At 41.3% G+C, this 18,794-nt stretch overlaps 2 protein-coding genes across 3 annotated transcripts; one reads left to right on the top strand and one right to left on the bottom strand.

Annotated features, from left to right (window-relative positions):
• Positions 1 to 63: 63 nt before the first annotated feature.
• Positions 64 to 14,131, top strand: LOC110977277 (survival of motor neuron protein-like). Of its 2 annotated transcripts, none has more exons than XM_022231256.2 (8): positions 64 to 163; positions 7,002 to 7,082; positions 7,653 to 7,769; positions 8,063 to 8,269; positions 9,043 to 9,216; positions 10,705 to 10,773; positions 12,337 to 12,489; positions 12,998 to 14,131. In XM_022231256.2, exons 1-8 carry the CDS (start codon positions 122 to 124, stop codon positions 13,115 to 13,117), a joined length of 963 nt encoding a protein of 320 aa, XP_022086948.2. In that variant the 5' UTR covers positions 64 to 121; the 3' UTR covers positions 13,118 to 14,131. The 2 variants fall into 2 exon arrangements, with proteins under 2 accessions (XP_022086948.2, XP_086992802.1); XM_087136676.1 differs by lacking the exon at positions 64 to 163 and adding an exon at positions 225 to 342.
• LOC147799101 (modifier of protein aggregation 4-like) lies at positions 14,051 to 18,081 on the bottom strand. The gene is made up of 3 exons (XM_087136678.1): positions 17,928 to 18,081; positions 15,439 to 15,562; positions 14,051 to 14,951 (listed from the first exon to the last, which is right to left on the bottom strand). The coding sequence occupies exons 1-3, from the start codon at positions 17,932 to 17,934 to the stop codon at positions 14,873 to 14,875; spliced, it is 210 nt and encodes a 69-aa protein (XP_086992804.1). The 5' UTR covers positions 17,935 to 18,081; the 3' UTR covers positions 14,051 to 14,872.
• Positions 18,082 to 18,794: the final 713 nt, after the last annotated feature.

The raw sequence follows: 18,794 nt of genomic DNA, 5'->3' as shown, positions 1-18,794 counted from the left end.
AGGCTGCAACCAATATGAAATCTATCCAATAGGACAATTTGTTTTTCGGCGTAGAATTTTTGGACATACCGCAAGAGGGCGCCTGTTCATAAATGAAACGCGGTACACAGGCGACGCGGCGATGAGTGACACAAACGAAGCATTTGTCTTCCGGGCGAATAAGGTATAAAATGTGTTGACATTTTCTCTTCTTTATTTGTATAGTTGGCAAGGCAAGGGGCAATGGCATATCCAACGGGAGGGGGGCCGGGGGATTCAAAATCTAAGCGCCAATATTGGATTTCAGTTCATCGAACATGTCGAATGGTGCAGCGCGGACATCTGGGATTCTCACCAAATGAGGTAGGCCTACTGCGCTGGTGAAAACAGCGACCTTGGCAACGTACGCACACACCAGCCAGTCCGAGGATCAGGTTATGCATGTACAATCTTTTTTGATCTGTACGAATGTGTGCGCTCGTTGCAGTTGTTTTCATCGGCGCGGTGTGGTTGCTACCGTTACTTTTGTGAAACTCCCGGATGTCTGCGCTGCCCCATATGCCGGAAAACACAGAAAAATTACTGAAAACACAGGAAAACAACTGGAAAACAACACTGGAAAATAGGCCTACCCTAAACACCATAAAACACCGAAAACATCAAAAAACACCCAAAAGGCTAAACATAAAAAACCACCCTAATTACCGGAAAATACCCTAAACACTGAAAACATCAACAAACACCCTAAAAACCAATAAACATACTAATTACCAAAAACAACCTAAATACCGGAAAACACCAAAAACCAATAACAAATGTACCAGAAGACCTTTCTTGAAACACCTAAGCCTACCAACCACTGGAAAACGTACAAAACGAAAATTATCAAATGCCGACAACTAAAAAAACGTCAAGAAAGCCCAACAGACAAACAATAACCACCTAACAGGTACTTTTAATCATCAGAGGACGGCCGAAAACCACCTGCCGCCTTTTGGGAAACCCCAAAACATGTAAACTTGTACCTTCCACTGTTGAATACTAAATTTCCTCAGTGATGAGGATACCTCATCTGTCCTCGGGAAGTACATGTAAGTTCAAGCAAGTCATCCAGGAGTATAATCAAGTAGTAACGTTCTCGTGCATTTTCTCCACGAAATTGTGTATGATTTACAATGTCTCATATTCACTTCATTTATTCTTTTAGATATGAAAGTGTAGATTGTAGGTCAACTTGCCCCCGGGCCGACTCGTCCCTTACCAGCTCGCCCTTTCCAACTCACCCCCTGGCCGACTCGCCCCCTAGCCAACTCAACCCCCTGACCAACTCGCCCCCTGACCGACTCGCCCCCTCCCCCACTAAGTTTGCCAAGCACGTATGGCCGGCCCATTCACCATGTAATAAAAAAAAAAATACAATCAGTCGGAGATGGAATCAGTGATTGCTGCCCGTAAAAATAGGTTTGGGGGTTTGCAGCAGGCACTCAAAGTTGAGAATTATGAAAGTTGAACTGGTTAACTTGGTGGATGTTCACTTTCTGGGGAATTTGAGGTAAATTTTTTTTTTATTATTAGTAAAACTAATTCAGTGATATTGTGTGTATGGGCCATCTGCCCAGCTGCGACGCATTCCTTCTGCGGACCTCAGTCACATACCCAAATATTAATTGGACGGAGGGTTCGAAGTTGTTGATCCTGAGGGTATGTTTGATGTACAAATAACCTAATCAGACAGTGGACATGGGAAGCGCTAAAACGTTTGAATAAGTCATTAGTGTCCAAATATCCATCATCCTCCGTGAGTCGTTCTTGTCGCATTGTTGCTTAGAACCATTCAGGTTTTTTTACAGATTGGGCCAGCCATACTTGACTGACGGTCCAAGAGAGTCAGTCAGGGGGCGAGTCGGCCAGGGGGCGAGTTGGCCAGGGGATGAGTCGGCCAGGGAGGCGAGTTGGTCAGAGGGCGAGTTTGTAAGGGGCGAGTTTAAGAGGGGGCGAGTTGGTAACGGGCGGGTTGGTAAGGGGCGAGTCGGTCAGGGGGCGAGTTGACCTGACACCAAAAAGCAACATGTTTATATTACGTAAATCCAACAAAATGAAATTTATACGGATTAGTGAGCTGGACGCAAAAAAAATTTAAAAGGCTTACAAAGTCAGCCTATAACGGTGCATGGAGTTGCATAGGTGAAAATTAGGAAGCACTTTTCAGTGTGCCGTGCACCGACTTGTAAAACTGCGTCATCCCAGTCTTCCCAGTATAATCGCATCAGAATCAGGTCGAAGCAACATAAATACTTGCATGAATGTACTTTAGTGAATGGACTTAAGTTGTTGGCTACCTAGCCCCCACTAGTGTGGCACAGACTTCGCTCCCGCTCCATCCTTAGCCATACATGTACATCCATATACGCAATTTCGTGTCGGCATGGTGAAATCTTCGGCGCACCCTCTTATAATCATAGTCGCAAATTTTTTGGCACACACAAATGATCCTTAGTCTCTCCGCTTTCTAATGACCGCTCACGTTATTCTGGTATTTTCCAGTCTTTTTGCCTTTACCCATTTAATCTCACAGTCTCACTCTCACTTTTAAAATTAAAATAAGTCTGTTGAACTTTACGTCACTTGACCCCAGCCCGCAGACGGCTGTTCCGTGTCAAGACATATCAAAAAATTGGCAAATGGTGCATTTGTTCGTCATCCCTTTACAAGGCCAGTCACAAGTCCCCACACAAGACCAATCATTAGTTACAGTGTGAACAATGACATAAGAATGCTTTTGTCACAGCTCATTTGAATACATGTAGCTTGTGAATTGGCTTACGACAGAATGACTTGTGATGGATTTGCATGACTTACTGGAAAATGCAGGGAATTGTGATGGACTTGAATTAATTGACTTGGTTAGCACCACTGCTGGCTGTAACTGCTTCTCATTGTTTCCTCTTTACAGGTTTTTTCAGGCTTGCGAGCTACAGTGCCTAGGGTGCTTTTGAGGAATCCTTGTTGTCATTACCAGAAATAATTGATAATAATGTGTGGACGAAGTGACTGTAAACACATACTGCACTCATTGCAAGGTGACTTTTCTCAATCGACAAATTGTCCCGAGTTGAGTTGGCAAACGGTCGAGTTGTCTGAGCCCTCAGGGACCAAGGCTTGATCTGTCGACACTGGGCCATCGCTTGATCAAGCAACAATTAGGCGTACTTCATTTCATTCTCACAAGATTTCAAAAGTTTTTGAGATTTCCATTATAGATACTGTTCTGGAAAACACACCACACCCAAATCATACAATTTGCAAAATGAGATTGATGAAGAAATTTATCGAAAGAATTTATACTCCTCAATAAAGCTAATCAAAAATTTAGTTTCTTTCGCAAAGAACATTTACATTGTGCAGTCACATGTGCATGAAAGGGGGCTCAGACAACTTGACTGGTCACCAACTTGACTGGGAACAACTTGACCATGTTGAGAATTGAGACAATTCAACCAGTTAGACATCTGGATCATCTGTGCTTCTTTGCACAATTCAACCATTGGTACAAATCATCGATTGAGACAATTTGACTCCCAATGAGTGCACTTATGCTTTACAGTCACATTGCCCTGGTCTTTTCTCCAAATTAGAAAAAGAGAAAGGACTGGGAGACAGGTTAACGCTCTCCCTCTCCCAAACCTGCAGAAAAGCAACTGATCACTGGTGCGGCTGAGGCACTCGTGCACTTTGCGCCTTGTCACCAGGCATGCCGCATTGCCGTCATGGCCTTGCACCGCACTGGTTGGCAAAGCTAACGTACCCCCCCCTCCATTGGTCCTGTAAATAGTCGTGTCATGGGTCCCTGTGCATGCTGTGTCCAGTGAGTCGAGCCGCAATGTAACGTGACACATGCAAATTTGCCTTAACATGCAGATGTGCAGTCCGTCGAAATGCCCCAACCCTCCATCATGTTCCTGCCTTGCATGATTGAGTTGTCTTGATGGACCACTTGGTAAACAGTCACGTTGTCCCACCAGTCGAGTTGTCTCAATGGTCAAGTTGTCCCGAGTTATATTTGGAAAGGGTCCACATCGTCCACACAATCATAAAATATGCTCCACGCAGTCAATCAAGACACTGAATACCAACATTTTTATACACAAAGCAAGTTGATCAAGAAGTCCAGTTTTTTGCATAACAGTTTTTTGTCGGCTGAATATGTGTACCTGGCAGTAAAAACTTTGACACCACCTGGGAAGAGTCAGCAGTGAAATCTTAGCTGTGCACTTTAAGGGAACCTGTAAATGTAGCTGAAAGGAATATTGCTGTAAAACACATGCTATGCAGTCTAAATCAGGAAAATCATTGCCATTTTTATCGAAGATTTACATCACTGAAGAGATCAGGTTCGTTTGAGAGGCATAATCTATAAATAACTTTAAGTGATGTCGCTGTTGCTAAATTAGGTAACGTATACACAGTATAGCAACATTGCTAGATCCAGCCTTGGTCCCTGACCTGTATACGGACATCACTAAGTTTCCCTGTCATGATCTGTTGTGTTAGCTCTCTGAAAACAATAGAATGTCCTAAAGAAACAAATTTAGCAGTAAAAATATTGGGGTAGTCACGTTGAAAACACTTCATATTTTTCTGACTAGTCTTTTAAGGATTGTGCACAGGATGTCGGATAGTGTCCATACTAGTTTTATGAAAAACTTTCTGCCAAGGGTGTATAGTACATGTACACGCATAACGGCAATACAACCAAGGTATACATACCAACTATCAAGGCTTGGACAACTTGACTGTTTGCCAACTCAACTCAGGACAACTCAACCAATGGGACAACTCGGATGTCTATGCCTCAAATAGACAGACAACTCTACCATTAAGCTGACTCGCAATCAGATTAAAAAGCAAGCATAGAAAAACTACATTTTTTATTAAAAAGTGCTAAAACCTACCAAAAGTTGCACATTTTTCATTCTGTTTTTATGAAACCAATCCTCAGGCCATAGGTTATTGATTACCTGGGTGAATATATTGCCAATTGTGGGCTTATTGGCAACGTAAAATGCCTAATTTCCCATGCAGCGACTCTACCGTGATGTACGGTATGTAGGAAGCAAGTATACCTGTACATGTACAGTGTACACCCAGGGATCAAATGTGAAGTCATTGCCCCGCAGGCATGTGATACACAACTCAACACAAACACCTAATGGCCCATTTACCCAAAGACATTCAATGTGTAATTATATTATACACGGCTTCATCTTTACATGTCCAGTTGCTAGACATGAACTCGCTGGAGAAAATAGGGCTCTGTTGGGATCAATGTGTTATCACTGTCTGGTTCCCAAACCAAAAGATCCTGACTGTTTATGGTGTGTTCAACAATCAGGGATGAACTGGTTCATGTATAGTACAGTGTAAAAGGATAGCAGCATTGAGGTGACAAAAAATGACAACATTGGTTACAAAAAGGGAGGCTCAGGAAATTGCTGTTTTAGGAAATCACTAATTTGCTCAGGTATGCATTGCTGTATATGGACCTGTATAGGTGTAGGGCCAAGGATACAGGGAATGGTAGTCCAGTGCACTGGCCTTAACCCTCCTATGTGGAAGTCACTCTTTGGGTCATTTGGTAAACACCTCAAAGAAGCACAGCTGTGTTGAAGTGTTGTGCACTGCACTAACTGTCCCTCACAGGAATGTCAGATTGCACTTTTGTGCTGCCCAACAACTGTGCTTCACTGTTTCATGTGCATCATTGTGCAGTAAACCAAATGCAATGAAGAGGACTGCACAAAAGACCCTGGGTCATTTTGTGCTGACAACCTACTGTGTACACACTGAACCTGTGCATGTTTGAGTTCCATATAGAAAATACATGCTCACCAGTGACTGTGGGCATTTGTGCACATTTGTGCTGTAAAACCAAAGGAGGGTTAATGGACAGGTTACCCGGAATATGGACCTGTACAGGTGTAGGGCCAAGGATACAGGGAATGATAGTCCAGTGCACTGGTTCCAGTGGACTGGTCACACAGAATATGGACCTGTACAGGTGTAGGGCCAAGGATACAGGGAATGATAGTCCAGTGCACTGGTTCCAGTGGACTGGTCACACAGAATATGGACCTGTACAGGTGTAGGGCCAAGGATACAGGGAATGATAGTCCAGTGCACTGGTTCCAGTGGACTGGTCACACAGAATATGGACCTGTACAGGTGTAGGGCCAAGGATACAGGGAATGGTAGTCCAGTGCACTGGCCGTAATGGACAGGTTGCCCAGAATATGGACCTGTACAGGTGTAGGGCCAAGGATACAGGGAATGATAGTCCAGTGCACTGGCCTTCATGGACAGGTTGCCCAGAATATGGACCTGTACAGGTGTAGGGCCAAGGATACAGGGAATGGTAGTCCAGTGCACTGGCCTTAATGGACAGGTTGCCCGGAATATGGACCTGTACAGGTGTAGGGCCAAGGATACAGGGAATGATAGTCCAGTGCACTGGCCTTCATGGACAGGTTGCCCGGAACATGGACCTGTACAGGTGTAGGGCCAAGGATACAGGGAATGGTAGTCCAGTGCACCGGCCTTCATGGACAGGTTGCCCAGAACATGGACCTGTACAGGTGTAGGGCCAAGGATACAGGGAATGGTAGTCCAGTGCACCGGCCTTCATGGACAGGTTGCCCAGAACATGGACCTGTACAGGTGTAGGGCCAAGGATACAGGGAATGGTAGTCCAGTGCACCGGTCTCAGTGGACTGGTTGCTCGTAATCGTCCTTTACATGTAGCCTTATTCTGGTGCCGTAATACTGGATTCCGTCCATACCCTTGGCTACTGCATAACATCTGCACAAACGCACAGGTACCCTTTGGCCATTGCTATAAACACCTGTTGTGAGTGATCCAAGACATTCATGACACTTGGCATTTTTAACATTTCTAAATCTCAAAATTTTGTATATGTATTCTGGTATATTAAAACTTCATTGGTTTTCCCCCAAATTTCAATCAGAGCGATGACAATGAATTGTCGGATATCTGGGATGACACTGCATTGATTAAAGCCTATGACAAAGCAATCAAAACTGTCAGGGTAAGTGGTGCATGTTTTAAGTTCATGTGCTCTTTTTCAACTTAATCTTTTAAACTGTGATGATTTGTTATTTATAGAAAGTTAGACATCTTTTTTCGTTGTGGAAATGCTTTGGTTTTTTAGGTAAACGCTGTGCTTTTAATAGGTAACTTCATGTAAATTTTGAAACAAGTCATACAGGGAAACTGACTAGATTGTATCATGTAATTGAGGTGTGATCCCTGGCTATATGGTGGTTCGGGTTTATTGGCTTCTGGCTGGCACCCCCTGAACAAAGATATTGACAAATGGGAAGAGCCGCCAGTATAGGGCTGGACAACTCGATAGACCACTGGTGCAGTATTCCGAAGGCCGTACATTCAAATCCCACTCCAGTCAGTTTCTTTGTTCATCTTTAGATTCATGTAAATTCTGTCACAACAAAAAAGTTCTGAAAGTTATGACAAAAATAATGCAGAGAAATATTTTAATTGAAACTGTGGGTGTTAGATTTCGATATATTCAGGTACACCTACCCAAAATACCTGAGGAGTATATACATACATGTATGTGTATGCTTGTCCTGTCCAGGGCGAGGCCAGTAATGAAGAAAGTGGTGGGCCAGAGAATGGCAGAAAGTCTGCAAAGAGTGGAAACCAACGTAAGAAGAGAAAGCATTGGAGTCAGAAGAGACATAAGAAACACACAGTAAGAGGCGTGTTGCTTGAAGATCTATGAACCCCTACCCTGCAAATAATTTTGACGTAGTAGTCCTTATGATGTGCAGATCAAAGGCGTGTTCCCCAACTGCAAAGGACTGCTGATTATAAAGTTCCCAGTAAATTTCTGTACAAACCCAGATTTAGTATAGAAATATTCTGAAGCAAGAGGTGACATGCCCTTTTGAGCTGGTGACCTTGTCCAAATTTGTTGCCATAACCTCATGGCATATTTATCCTCTCTCTGTCTCTTACTCTGCCCACTTTCTTTTTGAATACCAGTGGAAAGTCGGTGACCGATGTCGCGCTATTTACACCGAGGATGAGTACACATACGATGCAGTGATCAAACTGATTGACCATGACAGGGGCACATGTTGGGTCACATTTGTCGGATATGGTAATGAGGAAGAGAAAGACTTGGATGACCTCATGTCAGCGGGGTCAGAGGTCGGCTCACCCTCGCGACCTGTGAATGGAGACTTTGAGGTACATTTTATCATAGTAGCATCCTAAATTTGATGCAGTAGCAGTGACAATGCCGTTAGTGAACAAAAATATCATTTCTTATTCTTTGGTTCAACTTTCCCCTCCAACTGCTGGTGATATTGTCTTTATAGCAGCTGAGACTCTTCAAATCTTCTGGCTTGAAGAATTTAGTCAGGTCCAAACTAAGAGAGGACCATTTTGTTACAAAATGTAAATTTGCTGTATGGTAAAGGTCAAGCTTCCCGGTTTAGGATGTCTGACTAACAGTATCTGGCTCAGGTGATTCCATTGTTCTGAAATTCTGCCCTTTCTGTATTTTGCAATTTTATATTTTATGCACATAATATGCATAGGTGTTTATGTTAATGCCCAGTGCTGCGTTCATGGGAATGAAATTTTAAAAGGCAATAATTATCCATGTAGACATTACGTGTAATCTCCGGGGCACTGATAGAGTAGACAATTTTTCTCAGGCCAACACTTTAACATTAGAATACTAGGAAGCAGTGTCATTGACTTATCTATGCATTCGTCTCACTTTTCTAGTATGACATTCTTTTAATAATGTTTGAGCTGAATCATCTAACATCGTGTTTTAGACATGAACCAAGTTTTATCCAATAAGAATTACAACTTTGTTGAGAATGACATATACATGTCGTACCAAAATGCGTCATTTTGTTGTCCCTTTCCAGAACTTTTTATAGAGACCATTTTATGTCCCTAATATCAACTCTTTGCCCAACTTTGTGATTTACATGTACATTCTGAAGGCTGGTTATGAATCCATGGAATATTCAAACCACAACCAGAGTCCAGCACCATCTGGGTCAGGGGTCAGAGGAAATCGCCTCAATGCCTATTCCTATGACAACCACTGGTATCCATCTCAGCAGCCTTTCAGGCCACCCATACCCCCACCAGTGCATTGGCCACCACACCCAATGGTAAGTTTCCTCTGATTGCACCATTATCTTGTTTTATGACGACTAGGTTGATGTTTCACATATTAGCCAACGTACATGTACATGTATTGTGGTTTGCATGTCCTTGATACTCGTGAAGATTCTTCAATTTGGTTTGAATCATCTCTGACTTGAGGACCAGATCGTGACCAGTCATTGAGTTCTACATAATGCTGACAGCTACATTGTATTAACAGCCATCTTTGTCATTTCTGAATAGTAGCTTTGATAGGCTAGCTGACAAAAGTCTCAAAGAGTGCCAGCACACTACGTCAGACATTCATTTAGAATGGGCTCTGGCATGGTGATGATACTCAAGCAATCGTAGCATTGTTCCAACGACTAACATTGATTCAACTCGAATGACACGACCACATGTGCATGAATAAACACTGTGCCCCATGCAAACACATATCATGAACTAGGCCTGCAGCCTTCATCAAAGGCTGCATTGTCAAGGCTACATGTACATGTAGTAACCAGAATTAGAAGCCATTGCAGCACTGGTGCCACACTTGCATGCTGATGGTAATGTACATACGTGCGTTGAATACCAATTTGACGTAACATAGGATATTGTGAGTTGCCAAAATACACATGCACCTCAAGTTGAAGGAGCGTGAATGAGTGCAGTGCCACCAAAGTGACAGCATCACCTTAGATTACACTTGTACAACTTCAGAATCCTGGAGGGCATTGTCTGTCATCATACATGTATGGCATGAGATCAGTATGTCATTAAGTCAATTGTCATCTGTCATGAAGGTGTTATGGTGCTTTTTTGATTGTACATCTCTGGTAACTTAGTACATGTAGTCACCTCAATGCAATCAGTGTAAGCACAGTGTCTAAAGAAATTAAGAGCAAGGTGATACATAGTCCAATAAAATTTAATTATAAAGATGAACAAAGAAATTGACTGGAATGGGACTTGAACCTGTGGTCTCCAGTATACCGTACCAGTCCTCTACCAACTGAGCTATCCAGCCCTATGTCAGTGGCTTTTCCCAGGGATTGCCAGGGATCATGCCCCAATAACGCGATACAACCTGGGCAGAGGTGAACAGGGATCACTCAGAGAGGATGCGGCTTTTTAAGCATCAACCCTGGCTACATGGTGTTTTGGGTTTAATGGCTTCTGGCTAGCGTCCCCCAAACAAAGATATTGACAAATGGGAAGAGCCACTGCCTTAGAGCTGGATGGCTTAGGTGGTAGAGCACCGCTACGGTATTCCACTGGCTGCAGGTTCAAGTCCCACTCCAGTCAGTTTCTTTGTTCATCTTTGTAATCATTTGTAAGCACCTGGTCAGTTTCTGGATATAATTTGTTTCAATAAAATTTAATTGAAATCATCCAGCAATGGACCACCAAAAGCTGTGTTTGGATATCATATCAAAGTGGGTTTATGATATTACGGGGATCACCTTTAGAGTTCAAATGAGTAATTGACTTGTGTTTCCATCCCTCAGTCACATGGCTTCACTCTGCCTGGTTTCCCTTCATATCCCCCTTTCCATGGACATGGGTACATGCCACAGGTGAGTGATTTTCTTCAATGAAACTTGTTCCATGAACAAGCCCATTTGGTTTTCCAACTGTACATGCTCATATCGAGATTTGCCAACTGCTGATTTAATACAGGCAATGAATTTATACAAGTGCACCAGCCAGTGATATTTTCATGCCATCAAAAATAAGGTTGAGATATTGCTCACCAAAAAAGCTTCAAAAGGCTGTCTAACATCATTTATTTCAACTGTTTTAAAATTTTATACCTAATGCATAATATGGAAAGCAAGTTGCTTACTTGTTATCAGTATCATTTTACCATCCATATGTTTGCATGCGTGACAAACTATTCCAAAACAGGAAATTGTTCAATCTTGAAACCTGGTTGTGTGTTTGAAATGGCAATCTGGCTTTTACACTGTCAGTTACTTCACTTCACCAAAGAGATCTAATTCTCTAATATGTAGCAAGCTTTGCAGCAATTTTATTTGTACAGTCAGAATGTAGCTGTATGCTCCCTAGGGAGCTGAGATTGTTTCAGGAATTGGTCACTGCAGTTCTTAATAAGCAGAACATGCTCAAACAGCCAAAGCTTGTGTCCAACAGAGCACATTTTGTACGATACCACACACAGTCACATAAATATAAATTCAAGGCTGAAATCATTGATGACTGAAGAAAAGGCAGAACTGTGAAAACCCTTTCAGGAGAATTTATTAAATCCTGTTTTGGATACATGTACGGTACTGTCATTTTATTGGTCTGAGACCTCACGTCAAACTTATGAAAAGAATGTTACTACTACAGCACATTGCAATTTGTGTGTACCCATAGAGCTACCATACCGGTATGTAAAACCAAATTTCTGTCCTGAGTACCTTAATCAGACAACCATTCATGTTGAGACTTGCTTTCAATGACTTGTTTTTGACATGAATTCAAAAGTATTCTTACAAAATGATCATAAAATCTGAGACTACACACAACTTTAATATGGAGCATATTCTCTGTAAGCTCATCAAACCATCTTGTGTTATGGAGCTGTAGCTACAACTGCACCAGGCAGGGTTGCATGCATGCATGCTAAAATTTGTCGAAAGAATAATGTCATCAGCCCAACATAAACAATAGATTTGGCCATAAGTGTGTTTCGGAAATCGGACTTGCTGTGGACAGAAATGCCTCTTATTTATCTTGTCCTGCTTTTTGGTTGAGAAATCTAATGCATTTTGGTTTGGGGATGGCAAGTCAATTCCCAGAACCCCAAATGTCAATATTATTTTTTTAAGTACCGCTTTAAATTACAATTTTGATCTCAATGAGTAGCGATGAGTAACGATAGCAGTTACACCATGGATCAATCTCTTTCTTGAGTATGTGTGGTTCTGAGAAGAAGCAGGGAATAACTTGACGTTTCGAACAGTGTACTCTGTCCATCTTCTGTCTAACCACAATCGTTTTACTTATAGAGTTCTTTCACCATGAAAACCTTCAAGTCTTAATTTTGATCTCTTTGGCTTTGGCATGATGCAACAGAATGATTGATTGACAATGATTTAATGTTCTCCTCTGTCTTGCTGTTTTCTGCTCAGGGTTTAGCAATGCCAGTGCCCCCTCTACCCTCTGACATTCCCCCTCCCACACCCATGTCTATTCCTGCTGAGGCACAGCAAGGGGATGAAGAGGCCCTGCACACCATGCTTATGTCATGGTATATGAGCGGATATCACACCGGATACTACCAGGTCAGTCCTTATCAAGTAGTTGTTTACACATTTGGCTGCTCACACAGACACTTGAAGACATTACAGTGTGGTCACTCTTACATGCAAATGTGACCCAAGGTACATCCACAGTTGTCGTGGGTTAATACTAGAGCACTGCTTTTACTATTTTGGTAGTAGAAGTAAGCAAGCAGGCCTTCAAGGCTTATAAGTTGCAAAACGTATGAGAAAAAAGTATGTGATCAAGTGCTGGATTAGCATGAGAACAACTATACAAGGCATAAGTGGTGATTGTTCCATTTCATAAAAATGCACTGGTGTGGGATGTCAGTTCCCCCCCCCCGGCAAAACTTTGGTGCTGTCAGCAAGAATGGAGAAGGGAGGGGGCCACCTGTCAGGTCAAGGAATCAGACCTCCATTGCATTTAGGAATTTGCTGATAGTCTGTCAGCAAATTTCATGATTAAACCCCCCCCATTAAAATGGTAAATCAGTGAGTCTTGCTTCTTGTCTCTCCTACATCATCTCAGGGTTTAAAACAAGGGCGGGGCACCAGCCAGACAGCATCACCTCAGAACCAAGACCAGCGGAGGAGACAATCCAAAGAATGGCAGTCACGGTCAAGAACTAGCGGGGCACAGTCGAGATAACAGCAGTCACTTGTTCCATCTTACCCACTTTTTCTAGTTTTTTTTTTTCATCTTTAATCCATAAATCCACCCCTCCCAAATTTTAAGAACACATTAATAGATATGAAAGGTTTTTGTCTTTAAGGAATACACATGTAACTTACTGGAATCTGGCAAAGTGCCTGCTTCTCAATTCCATTCTCCTTTATTTCACAAATGCAACTGTGAAGGTTTCAGTATTATCATGCCGAGGTCCCCCGTTACATTTTGTAGTTTCCAAGCACACTAAATAGACACGTCAAAGCCATGGACTGGACAATGTAAACTAGATAATTTTGTAGCTCAGTGCTTTAGGAAGCATGGCACGACCTTTTGACATGACCAAACCTGTGGAATCCCGACTGCTGCACCATGATTTTTTGCATGTTAGGCTTTGACCTTAATGCTGGTCCAAAGTCCAAATTCAAGACCACCGTGGTCTAGTCAAGACCCTTTTCCAGCAGTCTTACTGTACCATTGAATACATTGCATTCAAAGATTTTACCACCCTCCAAAGCTACATCTTCATCCCTGCAGAATGCAGCAACATCCAACAGTACTGAATGGTGTTGGCAGGACAATGATTTTGTGAGATGTTTTCTTAGTCTCTGGATATGGTTTGATTGTAAGGATCTTTAACATTATGCATTGTTCAGTGTTGCTGGACACGGCATCATGATTGTAGAAAATGAAATTCACTGCTTTACAATGTAGTTGACTTCCAGATGAAACGTGTTTATCAGCACTTTCCTGGGATATCTGGAGATTGTATCAAGATGTAGTAATGTGACATCATGGCTCAGGGAGAGTTAAAGCCCAGAAAACCATCACAGACTACCCACATCGAATTGGGTCTTTCTCTGAATACCAGTTGATCTGCAAAAACTGTAAATGATAATTACCAACCATCACAGATTCTGTTTAGAAGTTCAAAAATGCTGTTTCTTTATTTCCATATAATCTTTTGTAAATAAACAATGTTGGCTACATCAAAAATGTTGAGATGTGTAAATGATTTTATTGACTTCAAAGAACTGTTTGTCTGTACCTAGTGTTGACTTTAACACAGTACATTCAAATCTGGTCTTCATTCAACGTTGCTTTTACAACTGCTGAACAGTATTAGTAAAGTAATTCACAAACTAGGATTTGCTTTTAATACCAGCACTTGATGAATAGAAAATTATCAAAACTTTCTTACTCAAGTAAAAACGGGACTTATTTTTAGGTAGTTAATGCGGGTGACCTACATGTACATGTATTGGCAATGCTTGCACACAGCAGGACTTCATTGCTCTAGCATGCCAGAAGTCAAATCTCTTAAATCAGGTGGATTATTGTTAAAAGGACACCTTGCATGATTACAGATCAGTGCTTGGTTAAGTCCTTGTGCATGATGTTTCTGAATAATTAAGTGGAAACATCAAACAAGTAATGACAAGATAATCGTAAATATTTTCATATTACTATTTAATTTGTGATAAAGAGAAGGCAACGCAAACAAAAGCAAGTGATACAAATCCAAAAGAGTGCAAACATTTTACAATTAATCTGGAGGCCAAATCAGTCATTCTTGAGCTCAGTCTTGGGAAAAGGTTGGGGAAACAAAAATATTTCATCTGTTTTTTGCCTTATCTACAAATATCTTGGCCAGTATTTATAAGTAGCCTCCGGGAGGAATGGGATGGCCTGGATTCCATGTCACCTTGGCCTGAGAGATCCTCCGGAGGGCTGGGGTTACTTCTTGCTTGTTCCTGCCTGCTCTGCCTTCTTTTCCTCTGCTTGTTGTTGCTTTTTGCGCATCACATCGGCATCCCTGCACGAAAAAAAGACACCATTTTTGGCAAACTGAGTTAAATTTTTTTTTTTCACTTTTGCAAATTTTTCTCCTAATTGAACGGAAAATCACATTTGATTTGAAGCATGGCATACATGTATATCTGACAAATGCAGGGGGCAATTTACGAATGGCAATTTCCAAAACTGTGATCATACAAGAGGCAAACATGCCTCAAACTCTCTGCATATGGTGTGAACTGGTCTGCCGGTACATGGAATGATACTATATGGTCACACGGTAATACCAAGCACAGTAACATTAAAAAGCAACACTAAGTCTAATTTCTTCCAATTTGCCACCCTCCAGGATCCTACAAAATCCACCATAAAGTTTGGAAGTACACAGAATGTGCTATTTTTTCCAGCTTCCTGGCATCGTAAAGGATTATGGAGGATTTGGGAAGGTTCTTGAAAAAAAAAATTGCTAAGGGAACAATGACAATCAGTGATAACCCAGACTGTACCTCTGACGTCTACTTTCCAGATTTGTGCCTGCATTTCCTCCTGCTGTCTTTGCTGCCTTTTTCTTCTGCTGTTCTTGCTGTTTCTTCAGGTTCTTGGCCCTTGCCAATTCTCGCTGATTACCACCTATTCAGTCAAAAAGAAAAAATTTAAACTGCTGAAATTTAAAGCACAAAAACTGCTGCAAACTCATCGCTGACTACAGTGACCTAAAAGTACATGTACATGAATTAACAATACAAAGTGAAAAAGTTAGAGGGCCTGACGTTTTAATCCTAGCAGAATCTTTCTCAAAAGGTTTATACAACTTAAACATCTTAAACCTTTTGCTCTGATGCATCCTTCAAAACTTTAAACATTGGCATGTACATGTATGTGTCGTCCATTAGGGTGCATAGATTATGCATAAAAGATGGTGAACTAGACATGACTCTAATGTCCACTGCCTGCCTGGAACATCTGTAAACAACTCACATTGTGCTTTTTTGATACACACTTGTACATGAAGTGACCGTATGCGCTAGTCTTTATATGAGACTTAACATACATGTACATGTATTTACATATAAAAATGCCATAGAGGCCAAAAAAGGCTTCTTTGGCAAGCTACAAGTACATCTATTAAAGTCAGATACTTCTGTATCAGCTTAATCATTTCTGGCAGTTATTATTGAGTCATTTGTGCAGAAGCAGTCAGTGTAGCTGGTCCCAGTCAGTGTAACTGGTCCCAAATGATACTGATGAAGAGTGCCCTGCATTTTTGAGTTGTGAATCTGCTATCCGACCTTTAGAAGTCCCAAAATCTCAATCCTCTATCTTTCAGAGAATCTGCCAGGGTCAGCAAAAAAAAGAATCCAGTACAAATGGGATGTGTTGCCTTCATCTATTAGTATTTCCTTTGTGGCTACAAGTAGGTACAGTTCCAAAACGAAGATAAAAGGTGTGATACATGTATTTGCTATGTAAATGTACACGTTCAATACAAGGTATCTGGGAAATAAATTAATGGACATTATGCAGTTATGGGTGAAAATAGCAATGTTGACCATGTATCCACAAACAAACCCTGCAACACACTGGAAACAAAACTGGTAACAGTGGAAACGGTTTGGTAAGCAGTCACTGACTGGTTGATGAAAAGTTTCATTCACAAAGCCAACCTGTGATTAGTCCTGAGTAGCATTTTGTTCCAAGAGTAAACTTACTGCATGTAACAGCATGACAGCAGTGCACATGTACAGGTATAAGCCTGTAGTAACTATCACTAACAGAAAGTAAGATAAGAAAGTCACTTTTTCTCCCACACTGCTGTTCAAAATCCACAACCATTGGGTCAATGTGCATGTGACTGGAACATTGTGGGATGGCAGATGTCACTATAATGTAAATGACCAAATGTTTTCTGAATCAAAAAAGATGGAAGCGTCCCCTTGTAAGCAAACACTTCCTTTGTTACTTAATAATGATCAAGAGATTGTTGCACGTACATGTATGCCTCAACTTTGTCTACTGACACCGCTTTGTCAAGACCCAACTTGCAACTTGCATCTTTTCAAAGTGGGGACTATTGTGAAACTGGTGATTATGATGCAAATTCGGTCTTTTCATTTCTGGGCTACACACAAAGACCAATTACCATATATACAAGAGCCAGGGTCTGCCTTCTTTCACCCAATATTTAATTCATTGAAATAAGGTAGATTTTACAAAAATATGGATTTTAAGCTTTTCAGTCAAAACCCACTCATTTTCGTGTACAAAAACATCAGTTTCCTCTGCATTACACATGCAAAAAAAAGTCCCAAAACATCTTGAAATACCCCTAGGCCAACTATAAATCAGTATTTCTTTGTTTTGCAAGGACCGATGGAATCCAAACTATATCAAAATGTTTCTCATTACATCCTCTCCAAAATCAAGTCCAAAAGAAAACATAAAAAAAATAGTTGCAAAATTTATGAGCCTCCCTATATTACTATATGATTAGGCCCTAATATAATACGCATGCATCTGTGAGTTGATGAGCAGATACATAAGACAAATTTAGTAGAAAACTGTAGCTTGATTTTTGACTGGTTCACTTCCCCCATAGGGTTGTGCATGAAATGCATTGCTTGTTTGTCATCCTCATCACCCATCACGCCTATATAATGCATTGCCAACTTCAAAAAGGTTTATTGCGAGCATCCATTTGCCAAACGTTACGCAACGTTGTTGTCATGAATTTCTTCCCTCTGCTTGCACATATGAAACGTGAAAAAGGCTTATCATGACAGTGCTGGAGGCTATTTCTGTCTGGGATGACATGCCTGTTCTGACGCCTAGGCCTACAGTCACAACATGTCATCGTGACAAGTTGGGGAACTGGCGTAGGCCTACTTTCAAATTAATTAAATATGTTAAATTAACAAATCACATGCTTTATTTGAACATTAAATTTTAAGAAATCTGTATATGAATCTATAATAATAATAAAAAGTATACCACTTACGGGTCATTTTGATGTAGAGTGAGGACAATCTTCGTCACTTGTTTCAGCTTTGTTCAGCTGACGTTTCAGAATTAAAATATCTTTGACCCGCTCGCTGGTAACTGATGCCAATACAGGAGAAAGGTGCACTAAATTTTAAGGTAGCCCGACTGAGTGACTTCCCTCCGTGTCATTAGTCATCGGTTATAGCGCCCTCATCGCCTTGATGATTAATCACCCTCCTTTCCTTTGTACAAATTTAAATGCACGTTAGATTTTTCACATTATTTTGGTCGACTAATTAAAACTTGAAAAGAATTGCCGGTACCAATGCACATTCGAATTCACCGTAGCGGCCAATTGCTAAGTTTGGCCAGCCGAGTGTTGCAAATCAGCAGACATTTGTAAAATGCAAGCAAAGAGACGCTTTTGGTATATTTTATTGTTCATTGGAATTATTGTTGCTTCTTTGATGTTCAAACTAGGTACATGTCTCTTTGAATGTTCTGCCACGTTTACCATGTAATTATTGACTGTCAGATTCAACTACCACAGCGAGCATATACACACCAGCATGGCAGCTTGAAACGAAAAATAGACGGTAGCCTAAAACTTTGAGCAAAGCATGTGCAAGAAACTATACAAATGCCAGAAAATGATTGAAGCAAACTTGTTTAGCAGACAAGAAAACTTCCAGAGTTGGGCCACATTATGTTCAAAAATAGACTCAACAGTGACAGAGATTGTTGAGAATAACCCATCTAAAACGCCCTGATGGGGGCACCAGCTTTCAGTGGTGTGGTTTTTCAAGCTTTTTTTTTTTCAAGCCTTCTTCAATATCCATTCATCAAGGTTTTTTGTGGGGGGGGGACACGTGGGGGCACCGGG

Source organism: Acanthaster planci, linkage group LG05, assembly GCF_054643075.1.
Source record: "Acanthaster planci isolate LZ-2023a linkage group LG05, COTS_SCS, whole genome shotgun sequence".
In the NCBI taxonomy this organism is placed as follows: Eukaryota; Metazoa; Echinodermata; class Asteroidea; order Valvatida; family Acanthasteridae; genus Acanthaster; species Acanthaster planci.
This window is presented reverse-complemented; position numbering and strand designations above follow the sequence as displayed.

Bases quoted from the DNA above. Each gene is read 5' to 3' on its own strand.
- LOC147799101 (XM_087136678.1), bottom strand. The intron at 14,952-15,438 runs GTACAGTCTGGG...TTTTTCGTGCAG, and splicing joins CTGGAAAGTAGACGTCAGAG to GGATGCCGATGTGATGCGCA.
- LOC110977277 (XM_022231256.2), top strand. From the start codon at position 122: ATGAGTGACACAAACGAAGCATTTGTCTTCCGGGCGAATAAG. The intron at 7,770-8,062 runs GTAAGAGGCGTG...TTTGAATACCAG, and splicing joins AGAGACATAAGAAACACACA to TGGAAAGTCGGTGACCGATG. The intron at 10,774-12,336 runs GTGAGTGATTTT...TTTTCTGCTCAG, and splicing joins GACATGGGTACATGCCACAG to GGTTTAGCAATGCCAGTGCC.